This window comes from Manacus vitellinus, unplaced genomic scaffold (genome assembly GCF_001715985.3).
Source record: "Manacus vitellinus isolate BGI_N305 unplaced genomic scaffold, ASM171598v3 scaffold_3_pilon, whole genome shotgun sequence".
In the NCBI taxonomy this organism is placed as follows: Eukaryota; Metazoa; Chordata; class Aves; order Passeriformes; family Pipridae; genus Manacus; species Manacus vitellinus.
The window spans coordinates 31,681,554-31,700,083 of record NW_021940535.1 but is presented as its reverse complement, the minus strand read 5'-3'; the positions used below and the strand labels follow the sequence as shown (position 1 = coordinate 31,700,083).

Below are 18,530 nucleotides of genomic sequence, written 5' to 3'. Positions count from 1 at the left end.
GAACAGATTTATTATCCCTGTCTGGATCAGAACAGCTGCCCTCAGCAGTATGGCTGACTTCAAGCTTAGGGATAAAACCTCTCATCTGTGATCTGAAACACAAGTTTAGGAATTTTTTTAAACTTTTTTTTTTTTTACATGGCACGTTATTTTTAATAGATGATTATTTTCTAAAATAAAGTTCTATGTTTTTCACCTCCTCAGCTGATGAGAAGTGGCAAAGAAACAGGGATGCTTCTGGCAATCAGAAATCTGACTCCAGGGATACAAGCTGAACTCATCGCCAGTTTGCTCCTAAAGTATGGAACTGCAAGAAAGCCATTTATTGGGCTAAATCACTGTTAAAATGAGATGGGCTGAATTCTGCTTACCATCATTTAGTTTATCAATAAAAATATTACCACAGGGATTCCACAATATTCCCCATGGATTTTTTTCCTTTTCTCTTCTTGACACTTAAAATTCCACTGAAATAAAAAGATGAAGCTACTCTCCTACTCTGGAAATACTTTACAAAGCAATTTCTTGTCACAGATCTGTGATGAAAAATCAGTGCAGTTTTTCATTTTTATGGAGCTTTTTATGTAGTTCTTTGCAAATTATCACTAAGAAATGAACTGAAATTATGGGTCATAATGAAAGCTAAAGAGCAGCGATGTTGCAATGCAGTTTATTAAAAACTGCTTATTCCAGCAACTACTTTTCAGTGGCAGGTATGACTGCCCCATGCAAATCACTAGTCATGAGTTTCAGTGGCAGTTTGCCTATGCAAGACAAGATGAACCCAAGTGATTATAATCCCTGCTTCCATCCTCTGCAGTAGAAATTTGCACTGTGACACACAACACCAGCTGCTGGACACTGGCTACTATAATAAAAGCTAATTTGCAGGATGGTATGGGCTGCGTTAATTTTCAACGTGGCAAAATACTAACAGCTGGCCCAAGCTTGGGCTGGTGTTGTTTCATCAGCAAACTGAAAAGGGAATTAAATCATGAGTCATACAGAAGGCTGTAGATGATAATTATTTAGATTAGTCAAAGTCACAGCCATCTGAAGGGATATTAGAGTAACCTAAGAATGTGAAGTAAAGCAGCACAGTGACAGCTGAAATTCTTTGTAGCTTAAAAAAAAGAAGAAGAAAGAAGAGAATGAGGCATTTACCTGAGAATATGGTACAATTTATGGAATAGCTTCAATAAGGAACTGAAAAAACTTCTGTGGCCTCCCTCATTCCTCTTCCCCTGCCCCCTCATCCTCCTCCAGAATACTCTAGAGTCTGCTCACTAGGAAACCTTGTAAAAATTATGGATTGCTTACATTAAATTTCTGCGTGATATGAGGTAGATAAGGGATTAAACCCCAAGCTTCTGAAATTACACTGGCAGTAAGCCCTCAGACTGTAAATTATGTTTTTCCTTAGAATTTAAATTATGTTTTTATTCAAGGAAAGAAAACACCGACGGAGCAGCCGCATTACAAAGGGCTGCAGTGGCCACTGCAGCATCCTGGGTGCAGCCCAGGCCATCAAGACAGCTCTCACTGAGCCCCTGATGGGGCATGAGCAAAAGAATAAACTCTTGGATCCTTTCCAGGACACTAGCTGGGTATTGCATTGCTCAGGACATGTCATGATGTGGGACAAGGTACCAAATTACAAGACCAAAAAGTCTCCAGTAAGCTGGAGCTGCTCTCTTTAAATCTCAGGTCCACTTCCATTTTTGCATCTCATCCAAAGATACTTCTGTAAAAGTCAAAGATCCAGAGAGATAAGGAATAATACTAATTTCTCAAACATGTTACCAGAGACTATACTCTGGGGATGTTGTTAAAAGACAGTCATCCCCGACAGTTAAAAACAGTGTCTAAGTTGAACTTTAACTTCTGAAACAGGCTTGTGTTTCTATAAGCCATGGTCAGAAATCTGCAACAAATGCAGCTACGGTGCCCCAAAGACTAGTGTTAGATATGAAAAAATATTCAGAGGACACTCTGAGCTGCTGCTCTAAACAGCATGGCCAGAATTCACAACGCAGAGGAAGTGATACAGGCAGTGCTGTGGCTCCTTCAGGGAGTTTAGACTAGCCCCTTTCTGTTTGAAGGCTGGTTACCAAAGAAGAGGTTTGGCATGGGACAAACACTTAAAACTGTCACTAGTTACCTGCAATTTTCTATCACAGTTTCCTCATTCATCTGCAATAAGCAATAGATTAATTGAAATAAGAAAGTTTTCTGAGACCAAGAACTAAAAAACTGTGGCAAGCACAGACAACTGCTTTAATTAAAAATCCAGCAACGAAACATCTGTAAGAAAACAAATCTTGACTAGTTTGCCCATCATGTTGCCTCTCTGAAATGGGTATAAAGTACACATCTGAATTTTTCTATCTGAGAGCCATGTAGTTTCAAGCAAGCAAACAACATGTTACCCAGATAGTGCAACATTCAACTGGAGACCCAGCAGCAAACAATCAGCTTAACTAAACACCCCTTTGAGAGCAGCTCTTTAGAGAGCCAGCTGGGCCACAAAAACTGCTGACATCTATGCAATTTATTGGCTTTCTTCAAATGAAGACCTCTGTATAAGGAAACGATTCAAGAGTCAACTAAACTCTACTAGAGTCATAATTAGCAAATAATAGGTTCCATTACACATACTGGTGTATATAACTCATATAATGACAGACCAAGCTCTCTTTTTCTCAAAAAACATTTTATTAACATTACTTACAAATTTATATTTAGAAAATATTTAGGTGAAATAAATTGAAATTCAGACATTACTGAAATACAAAACATACAAGAATGTGCAATATCACCATAGGCATAATCTACCATAAGAAATAAAACAGTGCCTTCAAAAGAGGGATTACACTTTTGCAGAAGCTTCTGCTGTTCTGCTCTAACAGCCACTGCCTTAACACAAATATCAAGATCCTCTGCAGATGTAATCAGCATAAAATCAGTACAAATATGCTGATTTATGTCATACAAGAATCTGGAGTGTAATTTAACAGAAATTTCAAATGTCATGAAAGGTAATGGCTACACTGTTATTTTAATACTCAACTAGCTTATTCATTGCCTTTGTCAGAGTGTTTATTAATGTATCCCTACTCCCAATTCTCTCTTGTGCGATGAACTGGATTCAAGTTTATGCTACTTGTACTGTTATGAAGACTTCTGAAAGCTTTGACTATGAATGTTAACTGTAAAAGACAGTCTATTCAAATGATAGTGCCAAAGTGTGTAAAATGCCAGGGCAATAAATCTCTGAACATACTTTTGAAATGTTCCTTTTCTTTAGCAAGTAGAGAATGCCAAAAAAAAATCCGTGGTAGACTTTAACTGTTGTTCTCTTCTTAGTTATTCTAAGAGACAATTGACAGCTGAAATATTCTCCTAAGGCGGTAGTAATATTCCCCCATAAAAACATGGAAATCTAAACACCTGTCTTTGCCAAAGTATTATTGCAAAGACAAGAGAGCAGAAGAACCAAACTTAGGTTCATTCCTCTATTAAATGCAGTTCTTTATAAAACAGTAAGTTGGATAAAAATGAGTTCTGAAAGACAGAACCATGTCAGTATAAAACTGTGTGGAAACTACCTTACAAAAGAATAAAGTGGAATCAACAGAAGGTGTTTCAAACATCCAAGTGCACATCAGCTTTAAGACTTCTGGTTATACATCTGAGGTTTTTTTATCAGTTTTCTCATTATTTTTCTGCGAGATACACTCATTGGCTTGTTGATTCTCGGTTTCTGAGTCCCTGCTAACAAAACAAAGGAGGGATTTAAGGAAACAGCATGACAAAACTGTTACTACTCTTTATTGTTTGCAGGGGTTTTTTTCATGTTATGCTGTTCTAACAGTTGTCCAATAATAACAAACAAATCAGAAACTGTAAAATGTGTTTTGCACACCTTATTCTCACACACTGTAAGATCTCCAATGTGTTCACCTTTGGTACTGGAATCCTACTTTGCTGCTCTTTTCCTGAGCACTCATCAAAGTCTTATCTAGCTGTCCTTATCCAGTTAAGCAGAATGAAATTAAATACACTGCTCTCCCTAAAAAAAAAAAAAAAATAAAAACCCAACAACCAAACCAAAAACCATACACAAGTAAAAAAACCTCAAATTATCATTACATTTCTCTGAACAGTGGGGAAAAGGCTAAAATATAACCGGTGCTTATGGGAGATCAAGAGATGAAATGTGGTTTCTGCACAAAACTCAGAGAAGCTGCAGAGTGGCCTAAGACAGACAGAGTAAATTCCAGAAATGCTTGCAAAGGCTGCATGAAATGTTTGAGTGCAGTTCAGAAAACACTTTTGATAGAAAATCTTTGTCTTTTTGCTACTTATATACTACCAGCAGTTCTCAATCATTTTGCTGTCACCCCAATGCATTTTTCTTTTCCAATATAAACTTTTTTGAAATTAAATTAACCACAGACCTTTTCACTTAAAACACTATAGGTGAATTTAGTGAGCAGGGATATTTGCACAGGGAAGGTCAACTGAATTCAACTTGAGACTCCAGAAGGTAACAAGAAAGATGCTGAGGAGGAAATTCTGGGAGTAGGACAGGAGTGGCTTAAGTTGCCTGAATTATTTGCTTAATATTGCCATGCACTCCCAAGCTATAGAAATGAATATGTACAGCAGTACATTAATTAGCAGTAATTATGCCCTTAACTTTGGTCTTTGGCTGTACCAAGCCTTACTGAATTGTGAAATTCAGAAGTTGGTGAAAAAGCTTATAACTGATACTTGATGTTTGGCTATCCTGGTGCTCCAGTTACCAGACAGACAGCATTTCCCTACTTCTTTCTTCCACAAAAAAAAAAAGTGAGGAAGAAAGAACACGCAGGTGGATCTGGCTGGGCATGGGCAGGGATAGAGCATGGAGGTCAGACGCTGAAGAGGCAGTTTCCTTCCTCCTCTCTCCCTGCACACTCCAGACTGGAGCCTGGCCCTACCACTTCACAGGTACTAATAGATGCAAATTAGATAATCACAAGCATCTCAGATAAACTTAGCATGCTATTAAAGACTCTCTTATAATACTACAATGGCAGAGACACACTCAGACTTGTCATCTACAGAAATATTAATGTCATGACTAACTGGCAAGCAATATTTTATTTCTGAGGACAGTGCTTGGGGTGCAATCCTTGCCCCAGCTCTTGATTTCCCGAAGAATTGTCCTCCAACTTACGACTTCAGATTACACATCTTCAATACTGAAGTACTCCACTCTCATGCATTTTGTGTTTAAAACAAAGCTACTTTTAAAGTTTTTCTTTTTTCCTTTCTTCCAAAGGCAATGTACATGTTAGATACAGTCTTAAATTCTTTTCCCATTAGTATCAATTTTTAAAATACTGTGCTGTGTCTGCTTCCTGAATCTTCCAGGGAACAACACACAATTATGCTTTTCTCTCTCTCACTTATTTTCGTATTAAATGAGTTAAACTAGAGTATTAAAACTTTCAATAGCTGGTATGAACATATGACTCCAAGTAAAAGCATAACGGTTTTGATTTACAAGCACAGCCAGTAGCTGGTTTAAATAAAACCATTAGGAAAAATCTATTATCATTCCAAGCCTTCCCCCCAAGGTCACAGAAACAGTTTACTCAGCACAATTAATGAGGCAGAAATCTTTAGTAATGGGAATAGGAAATGGGAGTTAACAGCAGGGAATTGAGGTAGGATGGTAACTTCTGAAAATACTAAGGGAAAAGGTAAATTGATTTCACAACTCACTTTAATCTTATTTTAAAAATATGCAGAATAAAAGGATATATTAATTAGTGTTCATGCAGGTACTGAGCAGTTTAAAGTTTGATTCCTTGTGGGCTCCAGTAAGTAAGTGCGCTCAGTCTTTTTGTGTGGCCTTCTCTACACTTCATTAATATATGGTGTAACCACCTCCATTGCACTGATTTTGCCAGAAGGATTTAGCATTGCTTTTCAATTTTCCCTGAATGTGAAAACATCAAGTCCAAAATGCAAAAAGCATACCCCTGTAGCAAGCCAAGGCAAGTAAGAGAACACTGCGAATACTGGTTGCTGTATGTGGATTGCTTTACCTGCTTATGATTGACAAAATACAAAAAAATCTTACCTTTTCTACAGACATTGTAGCAATCCGTTTCAGTAACAAAGTTATTGGCATTTCCACCACAGCCAGTGTATTTGAACTCCTTACATGATTTAGTCTTGGCATCATAGTAATAGCGAGGCACAGAAGAGGAACACAATCCTTCATCCTTAGGGCTATAGCATAGCAAGGGACCAGCTTGGGAAAAAAAAAGACAAAGAAAAACAAAAGAGAGAGGAAGAAAAATTATATAAATATAATCTCTGTGCATGGCTTCTTAAAATTTACCCTGCAATAAATTTTGTGTCTAAACTGCTTTTTTTCCCCAGTGAATTGACATGACTATTACTGAAGATTTCAGAGACTTACTGCATCTAATTCCTGTGAGTTGTGAATTTGAGAAAGCAACAGATCAGCCCAGAAAACAGGATTATTGTCCCACAACTGAAATTCATCAGCTCTGCCCATTTGTGGTGCCATGCATATGATGGTTGAGATATTTACATAGTCTTATTCCTTGTATATAGAAATATAACAATAATTTCAGTGGAACAACCTCTGTAGAGAAAATAAAGGCATTATTTTGCTATGATTTTGCCAGCAAATTCTGTATGCTTTCAGCAAAAAAAAACCAAATTCCACCGCTTTTCTCAAAAGAATCACGTTTCATTTTGCCTCAACAAAATTTTATTTTTCCTGCTGTAAACCTTTTATCAGCTCACTGGATGTGTAACAGAGAAATTAAAAATAATTCACCATTCACCTAAGAAAATGCTGACAGTCTGTCATCAGTCGCAAATAACTGTCATCAAGCACTAATAAAGGTTAAGCAGTGATAGCTTTGATACATTCTGGTAGATCTCTCTTCTTCAAAGATCCTATCTTGCACTGGACATTAACCTGGTGGTCATGACAATGCTTAGCTATAGTCACCTGCTCATAGTTACAACCTTTCTTATTTAAAGTTTGTATGGAGAGACAGTGAAGAATCACATCAGGTAAAACTTCTATCAGAATCTGAGCTGTTGAGTGCCAAAAACCCAAGCCTCCTAACACCATCTCTCAGGCCTGAATTTTAGAAAGGCACTTCTGCTTTATATACATCTGTATATACATCTATATACACATCTGGCTCAACACAGATCTCCAACCCTGTTATTTCCCTTCAGCTACACCTGTACCTTGACTCTAGAAGTCAAGAAATCAGTTGCATGTAGCTGTGGAAGTATTTAGGCCACAGCATTTTTGCTCTTTCAGTAACAGCTGAGACAAGTAACACATTAAAATTAATGTGGACAATATAAACTTCTGCTTCACAGAAGTCTTCAAAATTACCACTGCATGGGTATCCAGAGGAAAATATCAAATAAAGTATCATCTTCATATCACTTTTAAATCATCTATTTTATTAAAAATTTGGAACAACCATTACTTCTTTCTGGCAGACAGTGGTCCACACAAGACTGCAAATCTCTGAAGTTGTTGCCATTTCCATAACAGCCACCGTAGATGAATTCCTCACACCTCATTGAGCTCAAGTTAAAGGCATATCTTCTTAGATAACTCCTGCAAGGTCCTCCATCAGCCTCCAACCGGCATAATTTGGGCACTTCTGCAATAGAAATAATTTCATCCTCTGTAAAATCATTCTTCACAGAGAGAACAACATGGTAGTGTAGGCAAAGCATTATTACTTCAGCTGTAAGCAAGTCCCAGCTTGTCCCACCTGCATTCTTTAATAAAGTGGGATAAGATTTACAGGAGGAATCTGATGCATTGATTAGCCAGTAGGTGCAATATTAAATTCCGGCAATAGATAAATTCCACATGTCATCTCTGAGACAACTCATTCTGGTTTCTCTGCCTAAAATTGACATCAGCAAGAAGCAGCAACAAGCAGGAGGGACATCACTTGGACTCGATGATCTTAAAGGTCTTTTCTAACATTAACAATTCGATGACTCTATGACACACCGGGTGGGTTCAAAGCATCCCGCAAGCTGCGCAGCCTCCCCGGTGTCCCCGCAGATCCCCTCCAGCCCCCTGCCACCCCGGGGCGCTCTGGGGCGCTGCCGGTCCCTGGACTCACTCTTGATGGTCCAGCAGTTTTTCTCGCAGTCGTCGAAGGTGAGGAAGTTGTTGGCGTTGCCGTAGCAGCCCCCGTAGGTGAACTCCTGGCAGCTCTGCGTGTGCCGGTCGTAGTACCAGCGCGGCACCAGGGCGCGGCAGGGGCCGTCGTCGGGGGGCAGCAGGCAGGCGCGCTGCTTCTCTGCGGGAGATACCAGCGGCTCAGGCCACCGCCGGCACAGCGGCCCCAGCCCCGCGCAGCCCCCACGTGTCCCCGCGGGGTCCCGCGAGCGCCCTCCTACCTGTGAGGGAGCGCTGCGCCAGGGCGGCGCAGGCCAGCGGCAGCAGCAGCGCGGCAGCGGCAGGCGCGGCCCGTGTCCATGTCCGCGATGGGCGGGCGGCAGCAGGGCCTGAGAGCGAGCGGCTCCGGACGGCCCGACGGCAGCGCTTTATATGCAGCGAGGCGGCTGCCCCGGGCCACCTCCTCCTTGCGCAATTGGTGGGAGGGGAAGGTCTGATTCAGCGGGCAGGAGGTCCCCGCTGACCCGCCGCCACCTGGGCGCGGCAGCTGCGCGCCTGCGTGTGCCCGGGGGCGCGGGCAGCCCCCCTGCCCCGCCGCCGTCGGGGAGCAGCGAGATCAGGCGGGGGGCACCGGGGGCTGGCTCCACGCCGGGCTGCACCGCCATGGCGGAGGAGCTCCCGCTGCGTGGCTACGGGGAGCTGGCTGGGGTCCCCGGCGGTCCCGTCCCCCGCCCTCCTCACATTACGGGATGATGCTCAAAGAGCATTTCCTGTTAATCACGGTGAAATGCGTGACGGGTCACTTAGCGAAAGCCTTCTCTACCCGCCCCGTCGCCGTCGCCCCCCTGAGGCCGCTCTCTATTCGGAGGCTCCGGGTAGAGGGCGGTGGGACGCCGAAAATCAAAGGCTCAGCCTGCTGCCGGTCCTGATACAGCTGGATCAAGTACAGGCTGCCTAGCGAGTGCCACTGAAGCAAACGCGCGTAATTAGTTTAATACTGTCGTGTAAAACGCTGATGAATTTGAGAAAACCGAAGCATCGTCAAAGGGCTTGGATTCTGGGAAAACCCACGGAGATGAATCGATGACACCTCTGGCCAGTGCGAAGAGAGATGGATTTCAGGAAATATCATGACTTGGTTTATTCTGCAGATTTTAATCCCACTAGGTAATGGGTTGTGATCAGGGGAAGAAAGGGATGAGCAGCGAACAGCATACTTTTCCCTCTCTAATCTATTAGAGACATTACATTAATTAGTGTTTACTCCAGATAGAATTCAGTAAGAGAGATAAGAGTGGCTGCAAATTAGGCGTGCTCTCCATAGATAACAACAAGATAATCTGATCTCCTATTGTTCTTCTCTGCTCCCTTTACAACAATGGCGTTGGCCAAAGCCCTGCAGGCCGGCGCTGCTGCCGATGGGGTTGAGATACAGGGCCCTGGAAATCTGTGGCCTGCAGGAAAGCAGCAGAGTCCGTAGGGGCTGTAAGGAGGGGGAACTTAATAGCACCCTGATTATTTCAGGAGCTGACTTTCTCTCCATGATTTCTCTGCTTTTCTTATATCATGAAGGATTACAACCTAGTTTTCTGACATAATTTTAATTTTCTTAAAGGCAAGAAAGGAGTAAATTTAATCCCTGCCCCACCTACATGTCTTCTGAAAGGATATGAATGGCACCTCTTCCTCTCCTTTTTTAGCACTGTTCCTTTTTTTTTTAGAATCTCCAGTTGCCAAAGGATAAGTGGGTGCTTTAGTGACAAGAAAATAAACCCTGGTACAGTTTGAGTCATCACTGTGGGACACATCTGCCATCCTTTAGTATTTTATAGCTACAACTGTTACTAACAGGTGTCCTAATTTTTAGGGAATTTGTTCATCTTATTAGGCAGAGCAATTATATTAAAGTTTATGTCCCTCTGGCAGGAAAGAACAAACAAATAAAAAAAATGTACATTTTCTATTTCCAGAAGAAAGCAAAAAGTCATCCTTCTAATACTGGAAACTCTCAAGTGATTTTAATATGATGGTCTTTAATATGATGTCCTAGACTGATGTGCTTTGGTTTTCATCATAATTTTTTGAGTTGCAAACAAAGTAATTGAAATACCACTTAAAATAATAGCAGCAAAGTGAATGCTATAATGCAAACACCATTTTCCATATTTTTCATTTCCTCTGTGCGCACACACATACCAGTCAAAGTGTGAGCTAAAGCCACCTATCCATCAATGCTGCTTTTTACCTTCTCCTTTGCTATAACTCAGATTAGGTAAATATCTGTAAAAATACATGAAATACAGTAAAAGTTAACACAGCAAGTGGTAGAAAGTCCATTACTGACTACTGACTCCATCAACAGAGCTAGTCATGTCAGCAAACAGCTCTCTGGAGGCTTTCCATTACAGAGCTATGGATACCAAGTTCTTCCCACCCTAACTAGGTCAATGGTGTACCAGAACCCACCTTCAGCTCACTCCCGCACCTTTGCCCACCACCACCACATCACATGCTCTCTGCCTCTCCACACCACAGTGCTTCTGATCCTGCAACAGCCCTGGCCTCTCTAAGACTCTGGCTGGCCAGTTCCTTCCTTCTGTTTTGACTGGCCCAGGACCAGCAGCTGGTGGAGTTTGGAGATGCAGCTGTCAGTGTAGATTATGTGGGTGTAGAAGTTGCATATCAACAGCTGGGAATGGGGAGATAATAGACAGAGGGAGAAAAACTGATTTTAGTGAACTGGCTAAAATAAAAGGAATACGGACCCCAAGAGCACTATAGGAAGAGCACTGGAGAAGAAAGATGTAAATCTTACATACTGCAGACAGCTGCTTACATCTGGTGAGTGGGGAGAGGAGGAGAAATGAGTGTATTTAATAGGAAAAAAACAGTTGGAAAGAGAGAAGGGTGATTGCCTATATGGACCTTTGAATTGCTAGATAACAGAAGGCCTACAAGCCCATTTTAATGGCCTGCAGCTATGTTCTGTCCGAAGGGTCCTGAGTTCTGCCTCCAGTGGTATTGTAGGAAAGCAGCTGCTAGGATGAGAGATGCTAGGGGCTGTACAAATAGGCAGGGAGGGACCGCCCTGTCCTAAAGAGCATAGTGCCCTATTTGGTATCTAGACCTCAAAGCTGTATGCAACCACAGGTGAAGAGTTTCCTAGCTCCTTCTTGTGTCTTCTGAAACCCTCACTTCTCTTATGTGGAGTACTCCACTCTCAGCACTTCTCCTACCTCCATGATTCCAGAGACCCTTGATGCAAGCCAGGCACAATAACTGTCTCATGCAGAGCTGCAATTCTGCTTTGCAGACACATCTACCAACAAAAGTTGCTGTGTCTGGCATTGATGGGCTGGCTGCCTGCTGGGGCAGTTAACATCAGAGTTGGTTCCTTCCCCTCTCTACCTTTTCAGTCCAGTCCCTTCGTGATGGTAATGCACAAGTATCAAGGAATGTGCCCATGCAAACCGCCTGCTTCTATCCTAGCTGCTGGGCAGAGTAACACAGAGCCAAAGGATGCTGGTGGCATGGAGAAGCATGAGACATTGCGATGGTCAGAAAGTGGAAGAGGAGAAGGAGGTGTCAGGGAGAAAGATTTCACAGCTGGGCCAAACCCCCCAGCCGACCTCGCTGCGTTTTCTCCGCAGCAGTGGTGAAGAGGGAGAGGCCGGAGAGATCAGCACATCAGGGTCCTCCAGCTCCCAGCTCCTGCCGCCGGTGCGGCGGCGGGACCGAACGCACTGCCCGGGGGCCGCTCCGGGACGGCCGGACCTCCCTGTGCAGGCAGGGCCCATGTCAACGCCCCGGCAGCGGAGTCGGCCCGGACGGCGGGCTCTAATCCGGTTAGGGGGGATTAGCGTGGAGGTTTAAAGGCCGGAGCGGCACGGAGAAGGGGTGCGGGCGCGCCGGAGAGGAAGCGGTCGCCGCCGACCAGCGGGGCAACTCGGACGGCAGCGTGTGAGGAGCCGGGGGCGGGCGGGGGCGGGCCGTCCCCACCGCTCCGCCACCGCCCGGGGGCTCGAGCCCCGGCGCCCTCGGCTGCCCAGACGTAACCTTTTGTTGTCCCTCTCTCCCTCCCTGCGCGCTTTGACAGTGTAGACGATGCCAGCCATCAACATCGAGGACCTGAGCGAGAAGGACAAACTGAAAATGGAAGTGGAGCAGCTCCGGAAAGAAGTGAAGCTGGAGAGGCAGCCGGTGAGCGGGCGCGGAGAAAGGACTCGAAGCTGCCCTGCCGCCGCCGGGCGACGCCAGGCGCGGCGGCTGGGGCGGGGAGCAGCCCGTTCGTGCCCGGACGCGAGATGCCGGCGGCTCATGAGGCGGCCAGGGGCACGCTGGAGGGCGGCGGTCGGCCGGGGGCGGCGAGGCTGTGAGAGCCGCTCCTCCGGAGAGCCCTGGATGTTTTGGGACGGCTGCGGTTTGCACCGACGGCTCCTGCCACCCGCTTTGGGTCAGGGGTCGGGGACAGCGTTGTCGGCACGGCACCGCTAACACCGCGTAGGTCCTTCCCAGGGGTGACTGTGGAGCGGGGGGAAAGGAGCGCACCACCGCGGGAGAAGGCGCCGCGAGGGGCTGGCATGGGCGCGCCGGCCGCGGCTGTTCCGGTGCATTTGCACCCTTGGCTTCGCTCCCGCCAGAGCCTGGAGCTCAAGGCCGGCACCAAGGCAGCCCTGCCAGGCGAGGGAGGAGCACGTCGCGCTGTGTTCCTCTCCTCTGTAGACAGAACGCGCTGGGACCTGTCGGTGCCAGGAGATGGGTGCTGGGCGGCGGGAAGCCGCGGCCGCGGCACCGCTCTCTGCCCCGGCTTCCTCTTCCTGCGCTATGCAGTTCCCGGGCGAGGGCAGGAGCCAAAAGGCTGCCGGTGGTGGAGCCGTGACCCGCCGCTTTGTCATAGAAAAAGTGCTTTTAGACATATTCTTGATTGTTCCTGTTCACAGGTGAAGTACTTTCAGTAAAATGTTTTGTGGTTTTTTCTACATTTTCTATAAATGAAAGACGTGTAGAACTGATCTTGCTGTGAAGCTAATATTCTTTTTTTTTCTTATTCTGCATGCCAGCAGAAGCAAACTACACCTAAATAAACACTTCTAGTTAGGACTAAAAATACATTTATATGTGGGAATCAGTGGCATTAGTCACACTAGTTACTAATCACCTGTCTAGGTGTTTAGCCCAGAAAATAAGAACGCCAGAGTTACATTTTAGCTGTGAGTCAGGTATCGGTGATTGTAGGTGTTATGGTATAGTCTAAAGCTCCAGGAGTGTTGAGGACTTGATATCGAACTACTATAGATAGCAATATCATCCCTCAGAGAGTTCCCAAGCAACTGAAATTTACTGTGCAGGAGCTAAAGGTTTCATATTATTATTATTATTTATTATTATTATTAATATTTATTATTATTAATAATAATAATACTTGTCTACATTTTCAAAGTAAACCAAAAGCCTGATCACTTTAGGGAAACAGATATTTTAGATTCACCCGAGGTAAAGCACAGACAGCATGCTCAGTTTTACCAGTGCATTGTAACAGAAGTTTCACTGTGAGAATGAAATCTGTGTTATAGTCACCACAGTCCCCTGGTACGTGTATGGTTGGTACAGGGACAGGGAAATGCAGAAGCCACACTTCTGTTGTTATCAAAAGTAAAAACTTTAGCCAAAGTTTTCTTGACTCCTTCCTATACCTTTACAGCACAAAAAGGAAGTGTCCTTTTGAATAATTTTTTGAATGAATAAAAATGTTTGAACGTGTATTTAAGCAGGCTTTTTTTTCTTATAAATGAGAATGATCCTGGTAATGCTGACTGAAGTAAAACAAACCTTGGTCCTGCATAGACTTTGGAGCACAACTTTACTACAGGATAAGGTGCCCCAATTTGAATGAACAGGGTTTGCAAGGTAGAGAAGAGTAAGACATACAATGGGATTTGTAGGTCCAAAGGCAGCTAGATTTTATTTTATACACTGTTTAACTGGGAATTAAGTCTATTCTTTCTAATGGCTTAAAACTTAATTTTGCACAGGTCGTGCTCTGTTGTCTGTGATAGAGCAAGCAAATTCATTGGTTCTCTTGTTATAGTTCTACCTATGAAGTAAAATGTAATTAACAAAGAAGGCAAAAGGCCTTAAATTAGAAATACTAATCATCTAGTGGCCTGGCCAACAGCTGGTTCCTGCTGCTGACGCTGCACAGCTGTGCCACTGCAGGGACTGTGGGTAGGAAGGGAGGAGGTGGGGACAGAGCAAGAGTGTGTCCTCAGGCATGTCAGGTATTCGAGCATCTAAGGACAGTTTCTGCTGACACAGGGAAAGGAAGCAAGAGGAGTTTGTGGATAAGGAACCTCTGGAGCTCGTGAGATTCGCTTGTGCACTCTCATGCTCCCCAGAGACTGTCACTGCATGTTCTCTTGTCTCAGTGAACAAAAACTGAACACGTTTCTTCTCCACAGGCAGGTTCTGTGCAGGCTTACCTACATCAGTGCTAGTTTGCTATGAATGCCATGCATAGTGTTATGTGTATTATGTTCTCTTATAACAAAATAGACTATTCTATTAACTATTGTTCAAAATAACCCCGGGTAACCTGTAAGTATATTGTCTTTCCCAGTCAGGTCTTTACTGTCACTCGAGATGCGTCGTTGCTCTAGCAGAACCACAAAGTAAGAATTTGTATTACCACTGAAAAATCACTGCTGAATGTTTTGTTTGGGAAAAACACGTAAAGACATGAATACTTTAAAGCTGAATTGAAAGTTACTGACCCTGAAACCATTGACCGTAAGTTATGCCAATGCTTAGGAAGAGTGTGATCTGCAGCTTAATAAAACTACTTTGGATAACTAAGTTTATGTAAACTTAAATGCAAGTTTAAGTACACAGCAGCTGCTGTTACAAGTGGCATATACATTCCCAGAGATACTCACATGTTCTGTGAATATCAGGCTATGAAAAAAGAGGAAAGAAGCTGAGTCTGCATCTGCTTAGTGCTTGCTAAAAAGCACTGTGGTCACTGTGGTCAGATGTTTTATGCTTGGCGGGAAGGTAAATGAGAAAGGTGTGAATTCACGGGTTTCCTCCTCTGATGTTCATTAGCTCCGGTCATAACGCAGCTTCTTCTCTGTCCTTTCCCTCGAGGTGTCCAAGTGCTCCGAAGAGATCAAGAACTACATCGAGGAGCGGTCGGGCGAAGACCCGCTGGTGAAGGGGGTTCCCGAGGACAAGAATCCCTTCAAGGAGAAGGGAGGCTGTGTCATCGCCTAGAAGAACGGCCCCTGCGCCTGCCCCCGGAGCAGACATTGCTCCTATACCCCTACGGAGTCACTAGCGTGTCCCTACCACCACCGGTCCGTGTTGAACGAGCACAGGAGCGGATTTCTTGTTATTTTCTATTTCTCCTTACAAAAATACAGAAACCCACCCGAAAGCTGCCGAGACCCGCACAGGCCGCTCAGCAGGGCCGGCTGTGCCCTGCTCCCCGGCGGGGCCGGCTCCTGTCGCTGCGCGGGGCCCTTTCGCCACCCGCTTGTCGGTCGCTTCATGGCTGTTCGTTGGCATTAAAGAAAACCTGCCCGTAACCCGAGAGCTACCGTGGCTTGCTGCGGGGAAGAGAGGAGCGGGAGGAGGGAGGGGACGGGACGGCGCGGGGCGGGGCAGGGGCTGCCGGGGTGACCCGGGCCAGCTGGTCGGCACGGCGGCTGCTCTCGCCCTTGGCTCTTGGAGCGGGACAGGCTTTGGCGGCCCTCGGCCTTGCCTTTGGAGCGGGACCGGGCGCGGCGGCCATGGCGCTGCGGGGCGGCGGGCGCTGGGCGCGCTTGGGCTCGGCCCTGCGCGCCGCAGCTCGGGCCAAGGGACGGCAGTGACACCCCGCAGCACCGCGACCTGCGGGCGGCCTCAGAAAGGTACGGGGGGGACATTCGGGTAGCGGCGGGCCCGGGGGACACCCGTCCGTGCCACCCTGCGCGGGGAGAGAGAGCCAGGGCAAGGGCAGTGAGTGGCCCAGGACGGCCCGGGGTGTGCTTAGATAAGTAACTTGTCGCTGCCAGTGCCAGAAACGGAGCAGCGTGTCCCCTGGTCCCCTGCCTGTGACCCGCAGGGTGGCACAGCCCTTCCCGGCGTGTGCTGCCCCGGTCCAGCGGGGCGAGCCGTGCCGGCCGGCCCCGGATGCCGCCGGTCACTGAGCCAGCTCTAGACGGGAGTGATGGAAGGCTCCTGCGAAACTAGATCATAAGTCCAGAAGAAGGGAGGCACTTCTGGTAAGGTAATGTGCAAATCGAGTGTCAAATGGCAATCCGCAACTAACGGTAGTGCTGGTGAACTCTGTGCATTCCCATCAGCGAGGTCAGTGTCACCTGTAGAACACCGTGGTAGGATTAAGAGCACCTGCCAAAGCCAGAGAATCAGCCGCTGTGGCGGCAGGGAGCCCTGGTGTGGTGCACGCTGCGATGCCGGGGCAGCAGTTTGTCAGAGACATCCACCTTTGAACTATGAACCAGTGAGAAAAGTGCAGAAGTTCAGTAACTGCTGCAATGAGTAAACAGCATTTTTGTGGCAACCACATAGGACCAAACAGTATGTGAGTTCAGAGGAAGGCGTTAGGAGTGTAAGGACTTGTCCCAGACTTGCAACCCTAACCCTTACCTGTAGGTAAGCTTGCAAGTTCTATCTGGTAGTGCAGTGCTCTGCTGTAGTTTTTTTTAAGAACAGTATGCTCTGAATTGCCAGATATTGACTCTTTTTTATGTGGGTTTGGAGCTGTGCTGTTCTGTCTTTAATAGATGCTTTTAAAAATTACTTGAAGAATCTTATATTTCTATGGATAAATTTAACTTTTTCCCAATTTCACCTCTTCCCCAGTTCACTGTGGACAAAAGATAGTGGAGTTACCTCTAAGTCACGTGATGTTTACCTCAGGTTTGTGTTGCTTCAGGCATTAACTTTCACACTTCCAGTGTTAAAATATCCCAAAAGCAATTTAAATAATTGTGTTTTCTGTCACTGAGGCCTGTTTTCACTGACCTTTAGGACCTATGAGTTCATTTTCTGTGTTAAAAAAAAAGACGAAAGAAACCTGAGGAATAAGAGAAAGGGATCCATGACCAGTCAGTTTCTTAGTAAGTTAGTTTCATTAGTCTAAATTCCTGGGCCCTTTGCAAAGCAGAAATAAGATGCCAGAGAAAGAATCACTAGAAGAAGCTGGAAATGAATCCTCCTCTCTCACCTGGATTGAGAACGCAGGATTTTGTAGCTAATATCATCGTGTCAAATTTCTACTGATCCCATCTGGAAGGAGCCTTCATGTATCTGTGTATCTGCATATCTCTGCAGAGCTTTTTGCCCAATGACCTTGTTCCATGCACACCGCTCCCTATCACCTGCCCGGGCACTACAAGTGCATTGATGAAAAGTCAGTGTCCTGAAACACAGAGGACAAAGCCAGACATTGTGAAGACAATGATTGGGAAGATTTTAAAAGTCCTGATCTTTGTCATGGATAGGTTAAGGCACACATTATATTGTATTTCAGGTGTTCACAGCTGTTTGTTTACTCAGAGATGAGATGAAGTGCAGGGGGAAGTAGCTCTACAGTGTCTGCTGGTGCAGTGTTTGCTGTTCTGCTGTGGGACACAATGTGGGTTTTTTTATAAAAACTTTCCCCTCCCTTGTCCCCACACCTGTTGAAGTGCTGCTAACAACATGCTCTACCTTGCTGGGTTCAGTGCCTGTAATTGCATCATGGGCTAAGAAGGAACGTAGTGGTATATGTATTGCATAAAACTTTGTGATGAATATATTGTAGAAGAAATCACAGCAGGCAACATAAACCTGATTTTTTTTCATTGTCCTCTATTTTTAAAAATATTTATGTAGCATTTATTTTAGATTTGATCTGATCATATAGGAAAAAAAGAAAAATCACTAGTTCATGTCAAATCCAGTCTGATGTTGTTCACCTAAAGCTTCTAGCAATCAGTATTTGTTCTGGTTTAAGTTAAACCTGTCCCTGATGACTTCAGGATAAACTAAAAAGTAAAGTCTTTGGGATACAAAGACCACTCAGGATCTGCACCACATTTTAAATATACCTGTTATGCAATCTGGGGCAGTTTTCCACTAGCTAAATCCTAATGCCACTATCAGAGAAATCTGAGAAATTAGCAATGCAATTCCACGAGTGAGAATTGTTATTTTTTTTGTCTCCATTTATTTTGTTTTTTAGTATATTAAGTTAACGTATTTTAAATTATCTATAATTTTCCAATTGTTCTGAGCAGGATGAGGAAGAGACTCTTATAATTCCAGGGGGCTGTTTTTAGCAAGGGTA

General features: G+C 44.9%; 3 protein-coding genes across 5 annotated transcripts in view; 2 read left to right on the top strand and 1 right to left on the bottom strand.

The window, feature by feature from the left end:
• Window positions 1-2,771: 2,771 nt before the first annotated feature.
• Window positions 2,772-8,865, bottom strand: TFPI2 (tissue factor pathway inhibitor 2). Its single transcript, XM_029961892.1, has 6 exons — window positions 8,735-8,865; window positions 8,482-8,666; window positions 8,202-8,381; window positions 7,545-7,724; window positions 6,137-6,310; window positions 2,772-3,771 (listed from the first exon to the last, which is right to left on the bottom strand). Exons 1-6 carry the CDS (start codon window positions 8,863-8,865, stop codon window positions 3,671-3,673), a joined length of 951 nt encoding a protein of 316 aa, XP_029817752.1. The 3' UTR covers window positions 2,772-3,670.
• A 3,159-nt stretch (window positions 8,866-12,024) lies between these two features.
• LOC103755274 (guanine nucleotide-binding protein G(I)/G(S)/G(O) subunit gamma-11) lies at window positions 12,025-15,783 on the top strand. Of its 2 annotated transcripts, XM_018075863.1 has the most exons (3): window positions 12,025-12,160; window positions 12,297-12,400; window positions 15,344-15,783. In XM_018075863.1, exons 2-3 carry the CDS (start codon window positions 12,305-12,307, stop codon window positions 15,467-15,469), a joined length of 222 nt encoding a protein of 73 aa, XP_017931352.1. In that variant the 5' UTR covers window positions 12,025-12,160; window positions 12,297-12,304; the 3' UTR covers window positions 15,470-15,783. The 2 variants fall into 2 exon arrangements, with proteins under 2 accessions (XP_017931352.1, XP_017931351.1); XM_018075862.2 differs by having other exon boundaries at window positions 12,108-12,400.
• Window positions 15,784-16,008: 225 nt separating this feature from the next.
• LOC103755275 (probable acyl-CoA dehydrogenase 6) overlaps window positions 16,009-18,530 on the top strand; it is a 76,224-nt gene continuing 73,702 nt past the window's right edge. Inside the window, exon 1 of one of the 2 annotated variants that reach the window (XM_018075709.2) lies at window positions 16,009-16,107. The gene's annotated coding sequence lies outside the window, so the exon portion shown is untranslated. Of the gene's footprint in view, window positions 16,108-16,756; window positions 16,853-18,530 lie in introns of those variants that run through there. The other variant, XM_029961818.1, reaches the window with a different exon arrangement.